At 45.8% G+C, this 20,597-nt stretch overlaps 1 protein-coding gene across 2 annotated transcripts in view; it reads right to left on the reverse strand.

Moving 5' to 3' along the window:
- Window positions 1-6,234: 6,234 nt before the first annotated feature.
- The window catches only part of LOC120841507 (mitoguardin), a 52,008-nt gene continuing 37,645 nt past the window's right edge, over window positions 6,235-20,597 (reverse strand). For both annotated transcript variants that reach the window (XM_040212410.3, XM_040212409.3), the window contains 4 exons: window positions 17,833-17,967; window positions 11,682-11,735; window positions 9,631-9,747; window positions 6,235-8,115 (listed from right to left, as the gene is read on the reverse strand). In XM_040212410.3, the coding sequence (XP_040068344.1) occupies window positions 7,966-8,115; window positions 9,631-9,747; window positions 11,682-11,735; window positions 17,833-17,967 (456 nt within the window). In that variant the 3' untranslated portion in view covers window positions 6,235-7,965. The remainder of the gene's footprint in view (window positions 8,116-9,630; window positions 9,748-11,681; window positions 11,736-17,832; window positions 17,968-20,597) is intronic.

Below are 20,597 nucleotides of genomic sequence, written 5' to 3' on the forward strand. Positions count from 1 at the left end.
ATTAACTTCTTCAGAGTTCGCCGACCATTCCCATCAAGCTTCACTGCTTTGCACCGGTGCGCTAGGAGATGCCCGACAAGACAGCGTCTTAGTGGGCTCGATGGTCTCGAATGTTTTGCTCGGTGTGTTAGGTCGGCCTTCTTTGATTGTAGAATTGTAGTTCAACCCCCGGTTTCGAAAGGAGTGTTGGAAAAGAAAACCTCGAGCTATATTCGGATAAGTAACATAGTCATTGCTGTGCTCGCCATGTTACGTTTTACCCAAAATGTTTTATCAGGACCTTTTTAAAGCGGTAGCTTTATAGGCCGAACCACGCTCAAGGTCAAGTCCTCATCCTCAAGCTCGCATAACATTCTAGGCTGAAGCTCAAGGTTGCATAATCAAGGTCACGCAATTGCCGGTTACATACGCTCATAGGCACCAGTAGCTAAAGTGTGATCTGACGTTTTTGGTGTTGTCCTCACCGTCGTCCTAGTGGTCATCCTAGACTGCGTCCTAGAGGTCGACATCTAGAACATCCTTTACTCGTCCTGGGTGTCACTGATGCCAACCTTGATGTCACTCTTAAGGTCCTAGAGGTTCTTAACATGCCCTCTACAACGTCCCAGACTGTGCCCTTGAGGTCGTCCTAGAGGTCAACCTCCAGAACGTCCTTTAGTCGTCCTAGATGCAATCCTTAAGGTCGTCCTAGAGGTCATTTTTAACATTGCCCTCTGCATGTCACGCTAGATGGAGTCCTAGAAGTCGACCTCCAAGATGTCTTTTACTTGTCCTAGATGGCATCCTGGATGCTGTCCTCGAGGTTGTCCTCAACGTCGTCCTGAACGTCGTTCTCGATGTCGTCCACGATATGTACGGCATATTACATTTCATCACTGCACCATTTCCTTTTTTAATTGTTTTCACTAACAATGTTCCCGTAAAGCTACCGCATTTCAGTGCGTTGGTGGAATGAATGTATGTGTAATTTTATTTCATCTTCATTTGAGTATGTCAAATGTTTCTCACATACCTTTTCAAAGGTATGTGTTTCTAAAAGGATTTTCAGCCGCGATTTTATAAAATATAAATGTTCAATTCACACAAAGTATAAAATATTAATTTTGTCCAGCTTTTATATCTATATTTGATTTGCGGTTAAGAAATTTATTGGCACACCTCTAATTCTTGACTGTTCTTAGGTATTCGACGTGCCCTGGAGGAGGGTGCTCAGTCAAAATTTTGGTTATGTAGTACTGTCGCAGCCATACTTGGCCAGAGTGAACGACTGCAAGTTTTCCTCCGCAAGGTGCCCGAGCGACAGTGGCCCGTGAAATAAATTGGAGATGTTGCATCGGGTGCACTTACGAGCATGAAGTGGGATGGCTTCCGAGCTTGTGCATCCTAGCTCGTAACACGGGTGTCGCACTTCACTTTATGCTTTTCAAATTTTGAACAAAAAGGTAAACTGGAATGTTTTGTCTTCATGGCACAAGTCATTTTACAGCGGAGCTGTCAAAGGGAGGATGGGGCAGTTCTGCATTTGAAAAAAAAAAACACTTGAATTGCGTTCATTTGGTCTTTAGAGTAACAGATATCACAATTATGTTTCAATGCGATGTGCCGGAGAGCCATAAAAGCAATTTCAAAAGGAGGCTGAAGCCCCGCCTCCCTAGCCTTGGGCAGCCAAAAGATCCGTTGATGATGTCACGTACAGCGACTGTCTTTCGTGTTTTCTCGCGTTTAACAATACTTGCGCAGCAAATGGTTTGGGTATTCGGGTTCACGGGGTAAAAATACACTAGAATTCACTTCTAACTCATTTTCTTCCAACAACCTCTGTAGCTTCCCTTCAAGGGCTAGTTTCCATAGTTCCGTGTCCGTGGACAAATGAATCTCGGCACAAAACTCCAGACAGCTACCGCCATCGATGAGTGATGACGGCAAGCTTTCCAGCCTTTCCACTCTGGTTTTCACCAGAGCGGAAAGGCTGAATTTCTCAGGCTGAATTTCTCTAGGCGTCGTCCTACAAGTTGTCCTTGAGGTTGTCCTAGACGTCATCCGAGAGGTCATTCTAGACGTCATCCGAGAGGTCTTTCTAGAAGTCATCCTTGAGGTTGTCCTCAAGGTTATCCTAGAAGTTTTCCTTGAGGTTGTCCTAGACGTCCCTGAGGTCGTCCTAGAAGTCGTCCTTGAGGTCGTTCTTGAGGTCGTCCTAGAAGTCTTCCTTGAGGTTGTCCTGGACGTTGTGCTCTAATTGTCGACCTAGACGTCGTAAAGATAACAGCTTCACTGGTCCTCCATCTTCACGTAAAGTGGAAGGGCTCTAAATTCTTTTACTTACACTACGTGATTTGACGATAAATTCAGCATCGAGTGTGTTCACGAGTGCATTCTGTTGCCAAAGAAACGGTCTTGCACTCGGTGCTTTCTATGTTTCTCCGAATACGAACAAATACGCACTGTTTTGTACGTTTCTTTTCTTGTTCTCTTTTTTTCACTTGCTTTTACTATACGCGAAGCTGTGTCAACTGGCCCAACAATACCAGTTTACAGCATGCCCCCCGAGCACATATGAACCCTCCCAAATCGGCGGTGTCACTGGCTGCCGCCACTTTAGCACCCTGCAGAGAAAAAACTAAGCTGAGCGCCTCGGTTATCGTAAAATACCGAACATGCATCCACGTCACAATAAGCACCCACCCCTTACTCTTGAACCAATTGGAATGTAGGCGAAGTACGCCGATCTCGTACTGTACGAGCAAACGGTGTCTTAACTTAGAGGAGCATTATCCTAATGGCAGCCGTAGAACTACTATGTGACAGTGTGTAAGAATAAGTGTGAGTTGGCCAACTGGCAAAATTGCAGCGGTGTCCGCGGTTCAACCACGATTTTGAACTTGAACGAGCGGACTTCTCTGCAGGCGACCGAGATGCTCCTCTGCGTCGTCTGCTTCTCCAAGCACACCGGTGCAAAGTGGTGAAGGTCGATGCAAGAGCACCAGTGTAAACTAGGCTTAACGCGAGCGGCGTGACTGCTTTAAAAACGAAAGGTTCCACCTTCCCCTATAGTGCCGCACCTACGCGTATGCTTCCTTCCTTCTCTCGAACCTAAGGAGTGCCCATTCCCTATTTCCTTTTTTGCGATTATATTCGGGGCAGGTGTCCGCTCGGTATTTAATGGAAAGTGTGATCACGATTTTACCTGTGTTTTAACACTGGTTGAAATCGGGGTGGGCTGACTTGGGGTGCCTTCGTGCGTTCTTTGCTTAGGGTGACGGCATCTGACCATTTTGTTCCGGATGCTTCTGTTCCTTTTTTGTTCTTGAGCGCGAACAAGCGAGTCTTCCGGCACGAGCTCTTGGCACCGTTGGTGCTACAACGTCGTTTTTTTGACCGGCTTTTTTTTTTTCGTATTTTTCTCGAGAGCGTGTGGTGTTGGCATCGGGTACTACGAAGAATGTCATCACCCCAAGCAAAGCATGCACAAAGGCACCATAGACTGACCAATAGGCAAAGCAGACAACTGCCTAGGGCAGCAAAATTTCCGAAGATGGCTATAGTGGTGTCGGTATGTGGCAACCTAGCCTTGTGCACAAAACTTGAGGAACGAAGGCTTTTATGTTTCTAAAAGCAACAACTAACCGACGTGACAAAAAACAGAAAAGGAATTTATATAGTACACAGGGCACCACGGTTGACCCAAAAAATGATAGCGATTGCAGGAGTGAGGCCATATAGGCTCCAGTTTCGAAACGAAGGTAACAATTCCAGAAGTGCTAAGCGACAACTCATCTTGATGCCTGCTCAAGGGTGTCAGAACTACCGATCCTCTAAACTACAGTAGGCTTGCAAAATATCAAACTCAGATATTGTATGCTTTTGGCAATTTCAAACAAATTTCAAAATTTGGTTCTCACACTATGTCTTTAATGTATTTATAAGCCGCTAAGTTTGAACAGCGTTTTTGCATAATTAAAACTTTTTGTTCTCCCGAACCATTGTACCGGCGAGCGGTCGTGTATCACTATTGCGTGGTGCACATTAAGGACCCCAGGCTTGTAGTTGTAGTGCACTGGCTGAAGTGCTCGTCTACAGCTGAGAGACAAGTTGCCCGTTGAGGGAGACTAAGTTCAGGCTGTATAAACATATCCACAACCCAATTTTTTTTTGTTTTTGTGTTCTCGCGAGCACCAGCACCACAGCGCCACAGGCGAGCTATGTGGGCGTTGCTTCTCTGCACTGCACCGGTGCTCGGTAAGAAGCGCGGCCAGTGGGGCCAATAGACTACTTCCGTAAATCCCTGTGAGCAACACTGCGCACGTTGCACTCTGGGAAGTAGTTAGCCAGGGAGGACAGCAGCATGGTTTTGGTTTCGATCGACACATCGAGAAGAGATCATACAATGAGCGTGGATTATTAACGGCCGTTATATCATGTTTCCTGGTCCCAAGCGCATCGTTTTGGGTCTCTGAACTAACCTAAATGGCCAGACCTTGAAACTTCAGCACAAGCCCGAACCATACGTAAAGCTTGTCTTGATCGTTGCTTGTTTATTTTTGCACTCGAGCCTTCCTGTTAGCGTTTCGAGGTACGTGGACGAGCCAGTGCTGGGAATCTCGACGCCGCGAAGCTTGAGGGTCTTGCTTGTGTACGAGCCAACACGCTGCAACTACTAATAAGTTCTCGTACACCGAGCTCGCAACTGATTCACTGACGGAATCATCTTTTATCAATTAGTTGTTTTTTTTATTACGCCCGAGTATGCGAGGTAAAACTGGGAGACGCCGTTGAAAAGCTAAAATCGAACACTTCTTATCCCTTTATGGCTGTACTGACCCGCAGCACTGCACGACGTGAAGTCCCTACACGCTCGGATTCGACTAATTCAATGTCGCATGAAGTTATCCTACAATCATATAGGCACATTCACACATACAAACCGCTTTGAAGAAAGGAACAGTCGAGCCCTTGCGTGAAGAATGTCGCACAGTTCGGGGGATAGCACGTATACGCCGTAAGCCCCTATGCGGTACGCCAAATGAACTAAAGAATTCTAAGCGCATTTAGCGGTTGCTAATGGCCATAAGATTTGTTATATGTTTGCTTTCTTCCTGACTATGCCAAGATAATTTCAGAACCACCATTCAGACATAGATCTTGGGCGTCGGTAAAGGCTCATCTTAAAGGGCTTTGCGAGGGGTAGGGGACGCTTTTTAGGGACTCTGTCATAGCTAGCCGATCTCGGCGTTTGCAAAAACTTAATCTCAAATCGGCATAAAATTTTAGTGGGAGATATATGATGACACAAGAAGGACTTCATAGTAACTTTTGTGCAGTAGTGTGTGCGAATTTATTGTGTTTCCTTAAAAGTTCATGCACCAACGTTGGGGTCAACTGCGAGTATCCTGTGAGGATGCGGCTTGTTTTTCGCTCAATGTCGTAACACAAAGCGGACGCTTGGCAAACAAAATACGTGTAGGGCTCAAAGTGACCAAATTTCAATTGTGGTTCACTGGTACTAGACAGCATTATTGAAAGTGAGCCCAAAGATACAATCGTGGGAGGAGAGGACTAAGTAACGTCTTAATATGTTTGCATACTCGGGCACAATATCCAGCATGTCGAAGCCAAGAAAAGTGCCCCGGTCTTCCTTCTATATTGCTCGAGAGTCGAAAATGCTTGGAGTATTGTACATTCGCGAGAAGTCGGACAATTGAAAACGCAAGCAGCCCATCTGGTCACGGCCTGATAGCATGAATTGAAGCTCCTCAATCGAAACCGAAACTGACTGGCCAACTAGTTCCCAGAGTGCACTGCGTGGCATTTCGCTGCGATAGGGCGCTTCAAGTTTTGGAAGAAGTCTAGTGTCCACAATACGCCGAGCAACTGAGAGAGGAGAATACGAGAGCGCGCGGGGACATCGGAACGCCGAGCTCTGGTCGGTGTGATTAGTGGGTAGACCTGAAGCTGGCTGCCTTCGTCTCCACTGCACTCGTCGAACATGTCAGAACACGAAATGCCAGACGATTTCGCATTTGAACGCGTTCAGTGAGTGGAGTGGAGACAAAGGCAGGTAGCTCTAGATTTAACTACTAATCATTCCAACCAGAGCTCAGCGTTTTGACGTCTCTGCGCTCTCGTCTTCTCCTCTCCCTCAGTTGCTAAGCACATAGCCAACTTTTTTGCTGGATGAACCAACTTACTTTTGTTTTTAGGTGTCATGCGCTGTCAAACAGTCCACGATAGACAACATTTTTGAGGGATAAATAAACTTTTCTCAGATATTTCACCAATGTTTCATATGTGGCATACCTGCTTGTGATTAGTACCGTTGAATACCGAGCATCCGCCTATACCACACTAAGCGCCCTTACCCAAATTTGTAAGATCTGAGAAAAAATGCACAGTACATTGATATGTAAAATTGATGATCAGACAAGCGCCCAACCCCATTTTTTCGCCATTATCTGTAAATTTTGAGTGGGTGCTTGCCCAATATATTACGGTAGGCCTGTGCAGAGGAAATCATCAAACATCTGCTTTCTTTGTGCCCAGCCATCTGCGTAACAAATCATAATTTTATCTTGCATCATATTAGATAAATTTCTGATAATTCAAACTTCTGATAATTCAGACAAAATTCATAGCTTCCTGGAGTTTGAAATATGAGTCTACTGTAACTTCTTGGGAGAGAATACAGGTGCCACAAAGAAAAGAACGAGGAAATGATGCACCGTTACAATTTTGTGGCTAAATTTAGTGGGAAATTGACATCAACCACGGAAACACATAACACCACGACATCCTGTCAGATTATGCGACAAAACAATTTCCTCGCTTGATCTAGAAGGAAATTGACATCACATGATGCCATGAATTCACACTGCGAGGTCAAGTGACATATAGAATTTACCTCATTGTCGCATGGAATGTGCAGTGTAGGGAGAAACATACAGTGCAAAGGCCAGAACAGAGGAGGTGTGGGTACCAGGAAAACCGGGGTATGGGGCGAAATTTTGAAATCCTGGGGGCAGATAATCCCCTTTTACTGGAATTCATCTGAATCTCCACCTAGGCAAGCAGTATTTGTACACATTCACTTTACCCCGGCAGTTATGCATGACTAGAAGTTAAAATCACGACCTACAAAGCGCCAATTGAGAACCACAGGGTTCTCCAGGAAAGGACGACTTCAACTTACCGTAATATTTGACAGGCAATAAGCAATATTTGTGGACGACCATTGTGATCACTTTCCAGTTTCAAGTAAGCGATGTACAAGTATGTGGCGTCTACAAAGATCTAATTTGTGAGGCATCAAAGTTTCTAGTCGGCCGATGTTGCGAGGTATGCAGCTGAGTGGAACACCATTCCATTTCCAAAAACGGTGCGCATGGTGCGCAGATTCATCGCCGTGCAGTGGATCCGTTTCCATTTTGCATTTCTGCTTTTTTTTCCACTAATCTTGTAGAACAAAGTAAACTCGAGCAACAAAGTTCTCTTGTCCGTTAAGTAGAATTTACCATATTTTACCGTTTCACTCCCTTTAGAATGACTCATAGACACCGTATCTGGAGGCGAATATGTTGGTCTTCACTGTAGGCTCGGTCAAAATGACGGCTTGCAAATGTTAAAAGGCGTGGTGGAGAAAAGCCACGCATAAATATTTAACCCTAGGTCGGAGGTCCGGCCAGTGCAGTAGAGGTCAACAGTTTTAGTCCACAGATGTCGGGCAGGTTTCGCCTTCTTTTCCGGGTTCAAACCTTTGATCCCGGAGCAAGCATCCGCAGTTCCATTTCCTCTCTGGGCGGACGGCCTGACCAAACACTATTGTCCTCCCTCTCTGGCGCAGCATCCACGGGAAAGTCCGGAACGAATGCCGGAAATGCCACCCACAGACGTGAGATCATGGCCGTCCCCGATGAACTCGGAGCACTGCTTGGGTGGGTCTGGCGACAATTTGCGCAGAATCCCCCGGCGGCGTCAGGGTGGGGCGGCGGCCGTCAGGGCCTGGCAGACCCTGTCGTAGCGCACCTGGGTGTTGCGGAAGATGTCCTCGGCCATGTCCCCCACCGTCGTGTAGCGGGTGCGGCCCAGGTCGAACATGTCTCGCACCAGGGACTCCACCTCCGCCTGTGGTGGAACGCCCGACGCCATTCGTGACTGAAACAATCTGGGACCATGACTGCGGTACTGTGCCTGGAGCACGTCTCTGGCCGGTGCGTTTACCGCGCGCTCGAACGAGGTCTCTCGAGTTCTGTTGTGCGACGTTCTAAAGCGTAGCGCCGTTGCCTATTTACGGAGAGCGCGTGCAGTGGGCATCAGGTACTACAAACACCCCGAGTATAGAGTGGGTTGTTAACGCTGCAGCGTGGCTCTGTGTTAACGCTTCCACCTCTCACGTGGAGGATCCAGGTTCGATTCCCGTGGACGGCAGGCAGTCTTTTTCGGGGATTTGGCAAGAACGACGACGTACGTCCTACAACGTCAACTACAACATCAACGACGACAGTAACTGCTACAAAAACAACACGAACGACGGAGGTCACTTCCAGTGGTGGGAAGAGCCCGCAACAGCTACAGCCGTGGAACATAACCTGTATTATCTTTTTAAGCTAGCCTCTAAGCCCGTCCAACACCACCACGATGTGCATGGCTGGTTTGAATCTCCGCAGCCGTAGCAGGATACATGCGACCCCTCTGCTCCCTTCCCAGGGAGGAAAAGGGTGCACTTGGGGTGTCACAGAGCACCTCCGGAAGAGACATCCACTTTCCTCACATATGTACGCATAACTTTCGCGACACGGAGCTCAAATTCTGCAGTCTCCTCAAGTTGTATGCACGAGGAACCCGGACTTTAAGGGTGATGCAAGAAATGCTAGCTTTTGGTTGGTGTCCCGCAGGGATTTTAATAATTCTTTAGCCATGTTATTTTTTTTAATTATTATTGCCAGATGTCTGAATATTTACCTAAAACTGGGAAACAATAAATGTATCCTCCAGAAGCGTTAAAACGCTCTGCAATGGGGCAAAGCGTTATCGCCCGAGCTTACGGACACCGTATCTGAAGCTCTAATAGCCGCATTTTTTAATCGTAGCGATCGCTAATTGCCATTGCAACCGCTCTGCACATGACAACAAAATAGCGGTGTCCACATAACAGTCAAAGAATAGAGTGCCAATATTCTAAACCGTGATTTGAACCAAACTGGATTGCAGGTGGCGGGTCTTAGGAGCCAAAAGATTCTTGCGAACCAGGCAACATCACAAGCGACGTCTTGCAGCTTCCGCCGGCTGTGTTCCAAGCCAAATTTATTTCGTCGTTCGGGGACCCGCAACGGTCGGGTCGCTTTTCCCCTCTTCACCCCGTTTCGTCGTCGACGCATTCGAGGTCACACCACGAGTGTTCGAAAGCTTCGCCCTCCTTTTGCATCGTGTGGCAGAAAAGAGAAAAACCTCGCACGGCTACCTCAGCCGATCGGCTAGCTCTGCAAACTGTCCAAACCGAAACACGCGCTGCTTTCCTCCCGCGACGGTAGCAAAAGTAGCAAAGACTTTGAGGTTTCCAGGTCCCACAACTAGCAATTCGGTTTGGTTTGGACCGGTCAGCTCGTTTAGTGGCAACTACAGAGGCTGGTGGCAGTGTACCTTGAAGAAGTGGCAGAGCTCCTTGAGGTCCTCGTCGGTCCCCAGAAACCCCCATGCCAGCACAGGGGTCACGTGCTCCATCAGGGTGTAGTAGCGGGAGAAGAAGCCGTCCGAGTACTGCGCACGCCCCGGGCAATGTACCATTCACACCCGTCCAACTGGGCCTACCACCCCTCCTAAAAAACACTCAACCCTCAAAAAAAAAAAAAAAAAAATTTTTTAGTGTTTAAGTAAGACAAGGTAAACTCCCCTCCCCCCTTCCCCCCCGAAAAATATTTGTGCAATATTTTTGTTGCAAAACTCATTTTAATTTAGGAGGTATTGCAAAACATGCTACTATTTTCAGGCAATTACCCCATATACAAGTGTGCTTCAAACTCGGTCAAATGAGCTTAAATTCCAGCTCCGCCAAAGATTCTGTCTTTCGGCGGCTTTGTAGACTTCGTTTCATCCAATAAACTATGGTTCATTTAGTTGAACATTTTTGATTATACAAAAATACATATATTGTGAGGGCACTCATGTAGAACACCCGCTTCATCCTCATCATGATGATGATCACTACTGCCCTCATTTATTTTATATCCATTTCTTATTCCCCCTCAAGTGACCACATTTCTTGAATTTTCAAGGAGAGCGATCGCTCAATAAATCCGTTCCTGGATCTGCATGTGTCGTCCTCACAATACATTTTCCTTTCTTCAGGGATAGTTTATTTTGAGATGTAAGTGTCCTATTGGGCCACCTAAAAATGTTCGCCCTTTCAGAGGCATGTGCGCCTTCTAAGCAGACAGGTGAGGCTGCTAAACCATCCGAACATGGCTCGAATGTAGGCGAGTACAAATAGAGATTTTGGGGATTGATTCAAATCAAACAGAATAATGTTGAATGAAAGTTAAGTCATTCTCAAATGATGAACCAGATACCTACATATTTACCAAAAGTAAAAGATGTCACAGAAACTGTGCCATTCCTAATTACATTTGGTGTTTTCACCTAATGATGCTCCTCAATCCTGGTTTGCTACGCCGGGTGTTTCAACAACGGCTTTCAAAAATGCCTAAAAATTTGGTGGTTAAGGAAAAAAAAAAAAAAGAAACTTTCTCCGGGAACAACTGCCAGCCACGGCAAACGTTAGAGATTGCAAAAGACACACAAATCGGCTAAATAATGAACTTAAATTTACTTATCAACTTTTTAATTTTAATGAATCAACTTTTTTTTTTTTCTTTTAATGCCTTAAAATGCTGTAGCTGACTCATATTTTTATAAAACGAGTCAATTTAGTGGTTTTGGAACAAAACCATGGTGGCTGGGTTTTGTTCCAAAGAACATATCAACATACATGTTTTGTTTTAGTTATCTAACGGGAGCCCGTACAGTGCTGGCAAGCTGTCCAGACTGAGAAGCATGAAATAGAAATATTAAGGGCAAAAATTTGTCACCTTTCTTTCATTTGGTTTCATATTGGCGCATCCGCTTCTATGACATCCTAGCAGCATCAAACTTTCTACCTGAGGTATTTTGCAGAGCTTATTCCAAGCTGGATGATAAACTCTCATCCTCCAAATTAAACCCCAAGAAGCATCAGAAGTCCGAACCGAAGAGCCGGCGCTCCGATTGCCACTACAGCCAGAACAGCCGACACACGAAGTGATCCAATTGTGCGTATCACTTGCACAGGGTGTCTACTTTCAAAACTGTGAATAGCCTCAGCAAAGCAAAACACAGTGTGCACGCAACTAGTATAGTTCCCCAAAGAAGACATAAAAGATAGGAGCACCTCCCGGGATGCACATGCTTTTGCATTGAGGTGTTAACTTTAAATTTGTGGTCACCGCCACACATGTACACCATATGTGCCAGCGTCCCTCAAAGGGTCAAAGCCTCGCTAGCAGTCTGGGCCCATTGGTACCGCCGATGTCTGCGCTTAAGAGCCGCCATTCCGAGGTGGCAGAGATGCACGGGAAGATGGCGTGCCTTTTGCCCTAAATTTAGAACATGGACTCTACTGCTGCTACTGTGCTCAAAGTCTGCAACTAACTGCTTACCGGCAATAGGCTTTTCTTGGCCTTGAGGACTGACCATATGGCTGCAGCCAGAGCCTGCAAGAGAAACCACCAGGGCCCAACTGTAGTAACGACGAGCAACTGATTGCTGTAAGTAGCATCAAGTCCCCTCAGATAGGGCAAGCTTTTGATGAGCAAAGTCCACGAGTCCACTTCCCCACACAGGGGCCATTTCATTTAAGGAAAGAACAACGAATGATAAAGCACCGATAGTTTTTTTTAGCTTGAAAATGCTATTTGCAAGGAGGGCACATGAACATATGATCAACATCTCGGCTCCGATCACTTTTTCCAGTGAAATCAATATCGGTGCCTTGTGATTCGCTGGCCACTTTGCATAAATGGCTTATTTCAAGTAGAAGACAAGAGAAGTCCAACCAAAACCTACATTGGAGCGTTCCCTACCACAAGCCATTAGGGGTTTGTCCAATCTACTGAATCTGGTTAGTTTTTCCAGGTCAAATGTAAGGTAAAATGCACAAGTGGTTTGTACGAGTGTATGAAGAGTAAGATGTTCCTCTGACTTGTTGTTGGCCACATTAAAAGAATGTATAATAGTGTGCACTAAATCGAATGTTTTTGAGCTGGGTTCCTATGAATGCAGGGGTTCCGCAGAGTACCCTTTTAAGTTCCCCAAGCTGCCAAATTTCCTCAACCGTCCCTGGTCCTGAACAAGCATTTTTTCTAATATAAGAACCAGTTTAGCAGATCTTAACCACCCATTGACGCATAGCTATGAGCCATATATTTTTTACTACCTGTAGGGTGACCACACCCCTCAAAGTGGAAACTGGGACACCAAGAGGAAGGATAGGGGGAGGAACAGAGAATAGGGAGGGTAGAGGGGGAGTCAAGCAAAGAAAAATGTTCTGCTACTATTCAGTTCGCCGTGAAAATGCACACTTTTCAGAGAATTTTCGTTGAGCATGCAAACAGCGTCCTTACCCATTCTAAAAAATCTAAGCATGCCAAATAGAGTAGTATAGAAAAGTGCCCTATACATATGTCTGTGCACACAAAATTTAATGGCAAGCGGAGTCACAGAAAAGCTAAAAATCCTACCCTATTTGAGATAACATGTTTATACTGTTTATTCTAATACACTGTCACAAGTGATTATTTTCTGTTTTCTTACACTTGCGTGATACTGATTTTGAGAGCAAGTTCCCACGAAAATGGGAAATTGGCATATATTCAGACAAAATGACAGGAAAAATTAACCTCTGAAACAAGACTGTCCCGGCCAAAATGGGATGCCTGGTCACCCTAACTACGTGATCTATAGTACTTTACAAGGTCTGTGGGCTTCTCCACGACATCACTGCATCAGTGCCGAGATTGCGAAGGCTTTCCTCGGTGCAATAAACTGAGATATAAGCATTCCTCGAGACTCAGAAGTTTGAGAAACCCAGGACTAAACAAATGCAGCAGCCGAGTTTGAGACAATGTCTGTCCCTTTCTACAATATCTTTGATGTTCTGTTTTTCTTTTACCCCAGTTTCAGGAAAACTAACCATACCATCAAGATAACCCATCTTTTTCCTCTCTGCAATGAATTAGGCAGCATCTATGTTTGACAGACACTGCCCCTTGATGTCGTTACTGCCATGCCTGAGTCCCAAGAGCATGCTTTTCTCTTGGCTTTCTTTGAGGCCCCTGTACCGTGCTGTATCACGTGTGCTGCACAGTGTAACCATTGCTGTGTCATGCCGCCAGTGCTGCCCCTCTCCTTCCCTGTCTATTCAAAGTGTTTCAGCTAACTTGTGCCAAGACTTAAGAAAAGCTGTTGCACACTACACGTGTCAAAGCAGCAAAGTGTTGTTCACAGTCCTATTGAGAAAGTCAAGATATGTTTTTGCAAAATGCCAAACTGACTAGTTAATGCAGATTGATTAGCTAACTTTTAAAATATTAATTTATGACCAAAACCTCCAACACAAAAGTTGTTTGTAGAATGTGTTGAGAATCCTCCCATCGTGTTGTTTCCATTAAAAAATCTTTTACATGCCAAACTTTTAAAGAAAGCGTGCAAGATTTTTAAAAATTCCACATGACTAGGGGCATTAACGTCGCAGTTCGCTAGCAGGTAGTCGTGTAGGAACTTTTTACATCTCACGCGGCATTATCACGGTTTCTTTGAAGCTTGAAAACGTTAGCCACACAGGGGCCAACTTTATGGAAAAGGCACGATGGGATGTTTCCCAACACGCTTTGCAACGTCTGAATCAAAAGCTTTGCACACAAATATCTCAAAAAATTGTATAGACCATTTACCGTATTTACTCGCACAATGAACGCACTCGCGTAATCAACGCACCCCCCAAGTCGGCTCTCAAAATCTCGACTTTTTTTTTCACTCGCGTAATAAACGCACCCCCAACTCGGATGTCAAAATTTTGACCCCCTCCCCCCACGCGCGCGAAATGAACGCACTTTTTTATCCTGGTGCAGCGAGGTCGCGAATACATGGGCAGCGTGGGCGAACAAAACGCCTTGCAAAAGGCGTTAAAAAATTCGCAAAGATCCAACGGAAGCAAGAAAAAAAACGTGGAGGAGCTTTTTTATTTTTGCACAGCAGTCTGGACTTTGGGTTAGCTAGGGAGCCTTCATGTGCGCACATGAAGGCACCCTAGCGTTCGCGCGCCGCCGCGCGCAAGGAAATAAGAAAGAGAAGCGCTCTAAGCGAACGACACAGCTTGCGAAAGGCGGCAAAAAAAAAAAAAAAATCGCGGAACTAAGCAAACAAAAACAAAAAAAAGCTTTTTTTCCTTTTTTTTTTTTTGCACAGCGCAGTTTGGTTACGGGGGTCGCGCGCTGCGTGCAAGGAGGTAAGAAAGAGGAGCGGAGAAGCCCTCTAAGCAAACGAAACAGCTTGCGAAAGGCGGCAAAAAAAAACAACAAAAAAACCCACGGAACTGAGAAAAAAAGAAAAGAAAAACAGGAGCTTTTTTCTTTTGCTTTTGCACAGCGCAGTTTGGTAGCGGGAGGTCGTGCGTCGCGCGCCGCGCACAAGGGGATAAGAAAGATAAGCGGAGAACCCTCGTTTAAGCAACGCCTAAGCAAACAAAACAGCTTGCGAAAGGCGGCAAAAAAAAAAAAGAAAACTCAAGGAACTGAGAAAGAAAAGAAAAAGGAGTTTCTTTTTTTTTTTTTTTTTTGTTTGCACAGCTTAGTTTGATTACGGGGTCGGGCGCCGCGCGCAAAGAGATAAGAAGTTGCTTCGATTTTTCAGGATAAAAGGTCCGTTCATTATGCGAGTAAATACGGACGCAAAAATTTTACTCCGCGTAATGAACGCCCCCCCTAACTTTGCATCGATTTTACGGAAAAAAAAAAAGTGCGTTCATTCTGCGAGTAAATACGGTACTTCACGTGAAGATGGAGGACCAGCGAAGCTGTTATCTTTACGACAACTATACGATTTACATATGATTGCAATGAAGACACGTACACAACTTCGTTGTTTAATTGTCTTTATTTAATTATTAGTGACTAAAGTGATGATTGCCTTATGGTCACTTATGGGCAAGTTCAAAACCCAATATTTTGAGGCACACCTCGAGGACAGTTTTTTCCGATTGAGCCCAAGTCTTTTTATCAGCATCGCGGAAGCGATAGAATAGAAGGATAGATGGGCGCATTCTGCCCTCAGCCTCCTCACAGCACACTCTTAGCTGAGATAAGTCGGTGACCATACATGATAACAAGGGATCAGGACCTCACTATGTAATAATGCCAAAAAAGGCTGACTCATGCGGGTTGCCCCCCCTTTTTATTTATACTTGCCACGACCAATCGGAATGAAGGAGCACCGTTTAAACGGGAGTTTTTTTGTTAACATCCATGGATGCACTTTTTTTTCAGATCCTAGCACATAACAGCTTCGCTATAAAAGTTAGGTAATGAGTGTTGCGGTGTTGCCACTCCGTAGTTAAAAGGATTTCAGAATCATTCCGCACTCCCACAACCCCGGAATGGAATGGGAATGAAACGGTGGCAGTGTTGGGAGGAATTAAATGGGAATGGAATGGGCCCGGTCTTTATGTGAGCTGTGTCTATCTTTAGCTGGGACCTAAGGCCTGCTGGCGTAACACTACTGGCTCTTCAAACAGCCTCATTGCACTGGAGGTGACTGACAGCATGATTCTCTCAACGGCTCGTGCTCATTCCAATGAAAGTGGGGATACAGCCTCATTGCACTGGAGGTGACTGACAGTATAATTCTCTCACTGGCTCGTGCGATGAAAGTGACATCCCCAGTAAAGCAACCAAAACTCAATTGTTGTACATAAAAAAGGTGTCGTTCCCGATACCGTGAAATGCGACAAAGCGGTTACTGTAACCATGCGCGATTACAGCACCGGTCGTAGGCCAGAGACAAAGCCATATCGACCTCCTTTCTATTATGCGGGATTTCTCTCTCCAAAGGTGCCCACAGGGTCAAAAGTGCCATAACTAGCTCGTATCTCTGCAACACATGGGATCGACGAGCCTCTCGTTACGAAGCACCTAGACTCCGTTTCAACTTGCGGCGAATCGCAATGCTACGACCGACCCCAGCAAATCCAGCGCTGTGAATGATCACTTGCCAAACCCCTCCGTATGTCGCTGCATCCTTTCCAAAGGTCACATGACACATCGGATTGGCTTCGATGGCTTGCTCAATGGCTCGTTGGTAAAGTACCCTAAAATCTCGTAAGGACGCCCACCCAAAATGAAGAGACTTTATTAAAAAAAGTGATAGAACACTAGGCCATCCGTTACAAACCACGTGAAATGGGAACTGATACCGCTGCTTGCAGACGTGACAAATTTGTGTTTCAAGATGCAACAAACACGCGAGAATTCGCTACGAACTTGTGTCACAGTAAAAGATATTTTGGACTGCGGACACAGCAAATTGGCTTTACACGGTGGAAAGAACCGCAAGAATCTGCCACAAACTCGCACCTCACGAGGACCGATACGTAAATCGTGGATACAGTAGATTTGCATTTTGACAGAGCAATAAACATGCGGGGACAACTCATATGTCATGGGAACCGATATTGCATGTGCAGATCGCAGAAGAAATGTGTGAATTCCCGCTACAAACTCTTGCCACACGTACCGGTACCGCAGATTGTGTGGTTGATGTGATTCCCGTCTGACATCGCGTGATGTCAATGGAAATATGGGGTGGGCGATGTTTTGGAATATTTATGTCATAAATATTTAATTAGAAAAACGGGATGGGCGGTCACTCGGGGAAGCGTGCCCTTAGGGAATTTCAAGGTAATGTTTCTTCTAAAGCTATGGTATGATTTTGTTTCTGACCACCATCTGCGAAGTGCCTCGAAGAAGTCGCCACAGAACATGCACTTGGAGCTTCTGCTCTATAGAGTGCAGCATGTCGTCAGTTTCCACCTGTGGCATCTTACATTCACCCCGCATAAACTAGACATTTTTGAGATCTCATCAAGCAAACAAATTAGCCAGGAGCCACCTAAAAGTGAAAGGCCTAGGGTCCGTCTGCAAAGAAAATGGAAGTTTTTAATTTTTGCCATCCGTTGCGAGCTTTTTATGCTTCATCGCACTATCTATGCCAGCAATGGCACAGAGCACTTTATGCCCTACCACTGCTCGGCTTGATAAAATCGCTGCTTTGGGGTCTTGCATATTTTTGCTGAAGTCTCTGCCTTTGGTAACGTTAGCATTATGCCGCTTTTGCCAGCAACACAATGTAGCTGTCAAGAGCCATTTTTCGAGTTTGGCAATTAGACGAATAGAATGGTTTGGTCGTTCAACAAGTCGGAATGGTTCCCATGTTTCCATTTCTAGGAGTTGAAAGGAATGGGATGAGCGGAAACTTCAATTCCCTGGGATGAAATGGGAACGTAATTGGCTAATCAGCCCGCGTTAATTAGCCAGTTTAGCTCGTTGTAAAAAATATCTTCACCTACTCGATGGAACTGTGAACAATACTGCATTGGTTTAACATGCGTAGCGTGCTCCAGCATTTTTGAAGTCTTGGAACAAGTTAACTGAAACACCCTGTATGAGCAACGCCACTAGCCAGACCTTCCTTCAGTTTTGTTCACCGAGCCAGCTCAGTTGGGCTGACTATCTTATCAACCTCCTTTTTGGGACGTACCGTCTCCTTGAAGCCCGTGGTGAGCCAGCGGTTCTGGGTGACAGCCACCACCGTGGCGGGTGGGTTGCCCAGGTCCTCGAAGGCGTCCAGCAGCATATAGTCGATGCACACGTCGTACACCGTGCAGCACACCACCTGCGTCGGGTGGCGCACATCACGTGACGTCTCCCCGTTTCAAACTCCGGCACGAGTAAAACGGAGCTCGGGTTTGGTTCGCAAAGGAAACGTGTTTAGCCGCATAATGATACTACTTTAAGGGGGACACTGGCTAGAGTTTCAATTTCTGAACTACTCAAGTGATCGGAATAAAATTTGCAGGAGAGATTTAACGCCAGATGTAGGTGTACTGTGCAGAGTTTCAGCTCTTCAGGACAACTTTATATACCTGCATAAAAATATGTGACACAAATCTATGATATGCAAATGAAGCTACACCATTTTGACTGCTACAATATAAAGTGGGGGATGTAGAACTTTGGGCTATTTAGTTTTTATAACTCAAATATAAATATTTCAAAAAGTTATTACTTCAAAATATGAGATGCATATCTTTCCTAAGTCAATTTTTTAAAACAGTTTTTTCTAAGTGAGGACTTCAACTTAAAACTTAATAAAGTAGATAGCCCGATTCCCCAGTAAATTTCAGTTCAGAAACATGTTGATCGTGGTATTAGAATACTTTTACCTTCGAACAAAAGATTCCTTCGTATAAAATTTGCAGCAAAAAGTGGAACTGAGAACAAGGCATTCAAACGTTGAAATCCTTTACTTCATTACTGCCTCACATAGTGTGGAGAATATTTTATATCTATGTAACTATTTGGCACATGGTTATCAAATTTAGTGCAAGGGTGTATAATTAGTTTCTAACAAAAAAACAAAAAAAAACATTCAAAATTGAAACATTAATTTCTTTCAAAAAATCTTGACATTTAGGCGTATGTCCCCCCTTAAAAAGATTGTGAAACATTTTTTTTCGTAATTCTGACCTACTATGTGTCTATTTGAAATCCTTGTACCCTATAACATAATGCACATTTATTTGTTTGTTCGATCACTTAGATTCATTTAGAAAATATGTTGGTTTCCCGGGGAGCTTCCTTCTTATTTCTATGAATATGTCATGGTAAGTAACCAACAGGAAATTTTGTTGCCTGCGCAAGAAAGCGACGTAGACCGGACTTGAGGGGCTCCAAAAGAAGGGCCATAATGACGTCATGCACACGAGTCAATGGACGACATCTAACGTCCAATATTATGCTCGGATAATTGCAAGATGGCCGACCCAGTGGTGGAACTGCTGTGCTATTTGCGCCAAACTGCGCCATATAGAAAACCCTGCTACATGCAGCTCCAAAGGTTGTATCTGTGCACAATTTGCGCCATGTATGCGCCAAAAGGGAGCTGTTCTCATAAAGGAAACTGAAAATGTCTGGCATGTGGCCTTCTTGGCGATGCCACTGAAAATTAAGAAAGTAGAGTTGCTGTTTTTCCGAATGAGACAGTACTGTGTGCGAAGAGTAGGGCTGCGTGAATATTCGAATTATCAAATAATAGTTTCAAGTTATACGCTATTTGATATTCAATTCAAAATTAACTGCAATATTTATACTTTTCTAAGTGTTGATCATGGCGGGTTAGCCCTCTTGAGTGCGCTTCTCCTCAGGCACCGATGCGCTGCGGAGAAGCAATACCCGCGGAGCTGACACCGCAATCTTGCGACTCGCTTCGCCGCAGTGCTGCCGCGCACTTAGGCGAAAAACACAGCTTCAAAGTAGAGTGCCTCAATGTTATTGGCCGCTGCGCCTTGCAAGGCGCAGCGGCCAACAACATTGAGGCACTGTATTTCAAAGCGGTATAACGCACGCGCGTGCCTGGTGTAATAAAAAAATAAACAGAAAGTGAAAGCCGTTTACAACTCCCTGTAACACCGAATTAGAGCGCAGCTCTTGAGGAGGAGGAGGGAAGGGTACTGGGGGGGGGGGTGAAGTGACCTTGGGGGTCACATGACCTTGGGGGTCACGTGACGATGCCGATGATGTCATCAGTGACGTCACTGAAGACATCATCAGTGACGATGACGATGCGGACTTCGATGACGTCATCAGCGATGATGACGATGCGGATGTCAGTGACGTCATCAGTGACGTCACTGATGACGTCATCCGTGATGATGACGATGACGATGTGGATGCCGGTGACGTCATCAGTGATGATGACGATGACGATGCAGATGCCGGTGACGTCATCAGTGACGATGACGTCATCGGGGAGGGGGGTCACGTGACCCTGGGGGTAGTCGTGTGACCTCGGGGGGGGGGGGGGGGTGTCACGTGACTTCGGGGGGGGTCACGCGACCTTGGGGGGGGGGGGGGGGTCACGCGACCTTGGGGGGGGGGGGGGGGGTCACGTGACTTTGGGTGTCACGTGACCTTGGGGGTCCCGTGACCCTGAGGGAGGGGTCACGTGACCTCTGCGGGTCATGTGACCTTGGGGCCACGTGACCTTGGGGTGACCTTGGTTACGCCGACGCCGCTCAAGCCGGGAACGGGCCCCTAAGAGCTGCGCTCTAAAATAATGTGGTTCGTGATATTGCCACGCGCACAGCTGGCCAAGTAAGCACCGCGCGCGTGGCCTAATGGTTATCGTAGCGTCAACCGGTTTGCTCCGAGGTCGATGACGGCGCCATACTCGCAGAGGAAGTCCATTCCGAGGATAACGTCCCTGGAACAGTCTTGCAGAACGACGAACTTCACAGGGCACGT

Source organism: Ixodes scapularis, unplaced genomic scaffold, assembly GCF_016920785.2.
Source record: "Ixodes scapularis isolate PalLabHiFi unplaced genomic scaffold, ASM1692078v2 PGA_scaffold3__209_contigs__length_174095766, whole genome shotgun sequence".
NCBI lineage: Eukaryota > Metazoa > Arthropoda > Arachnida > Ixodida > Ixodidae > Ixodes > Ixodes scapularis.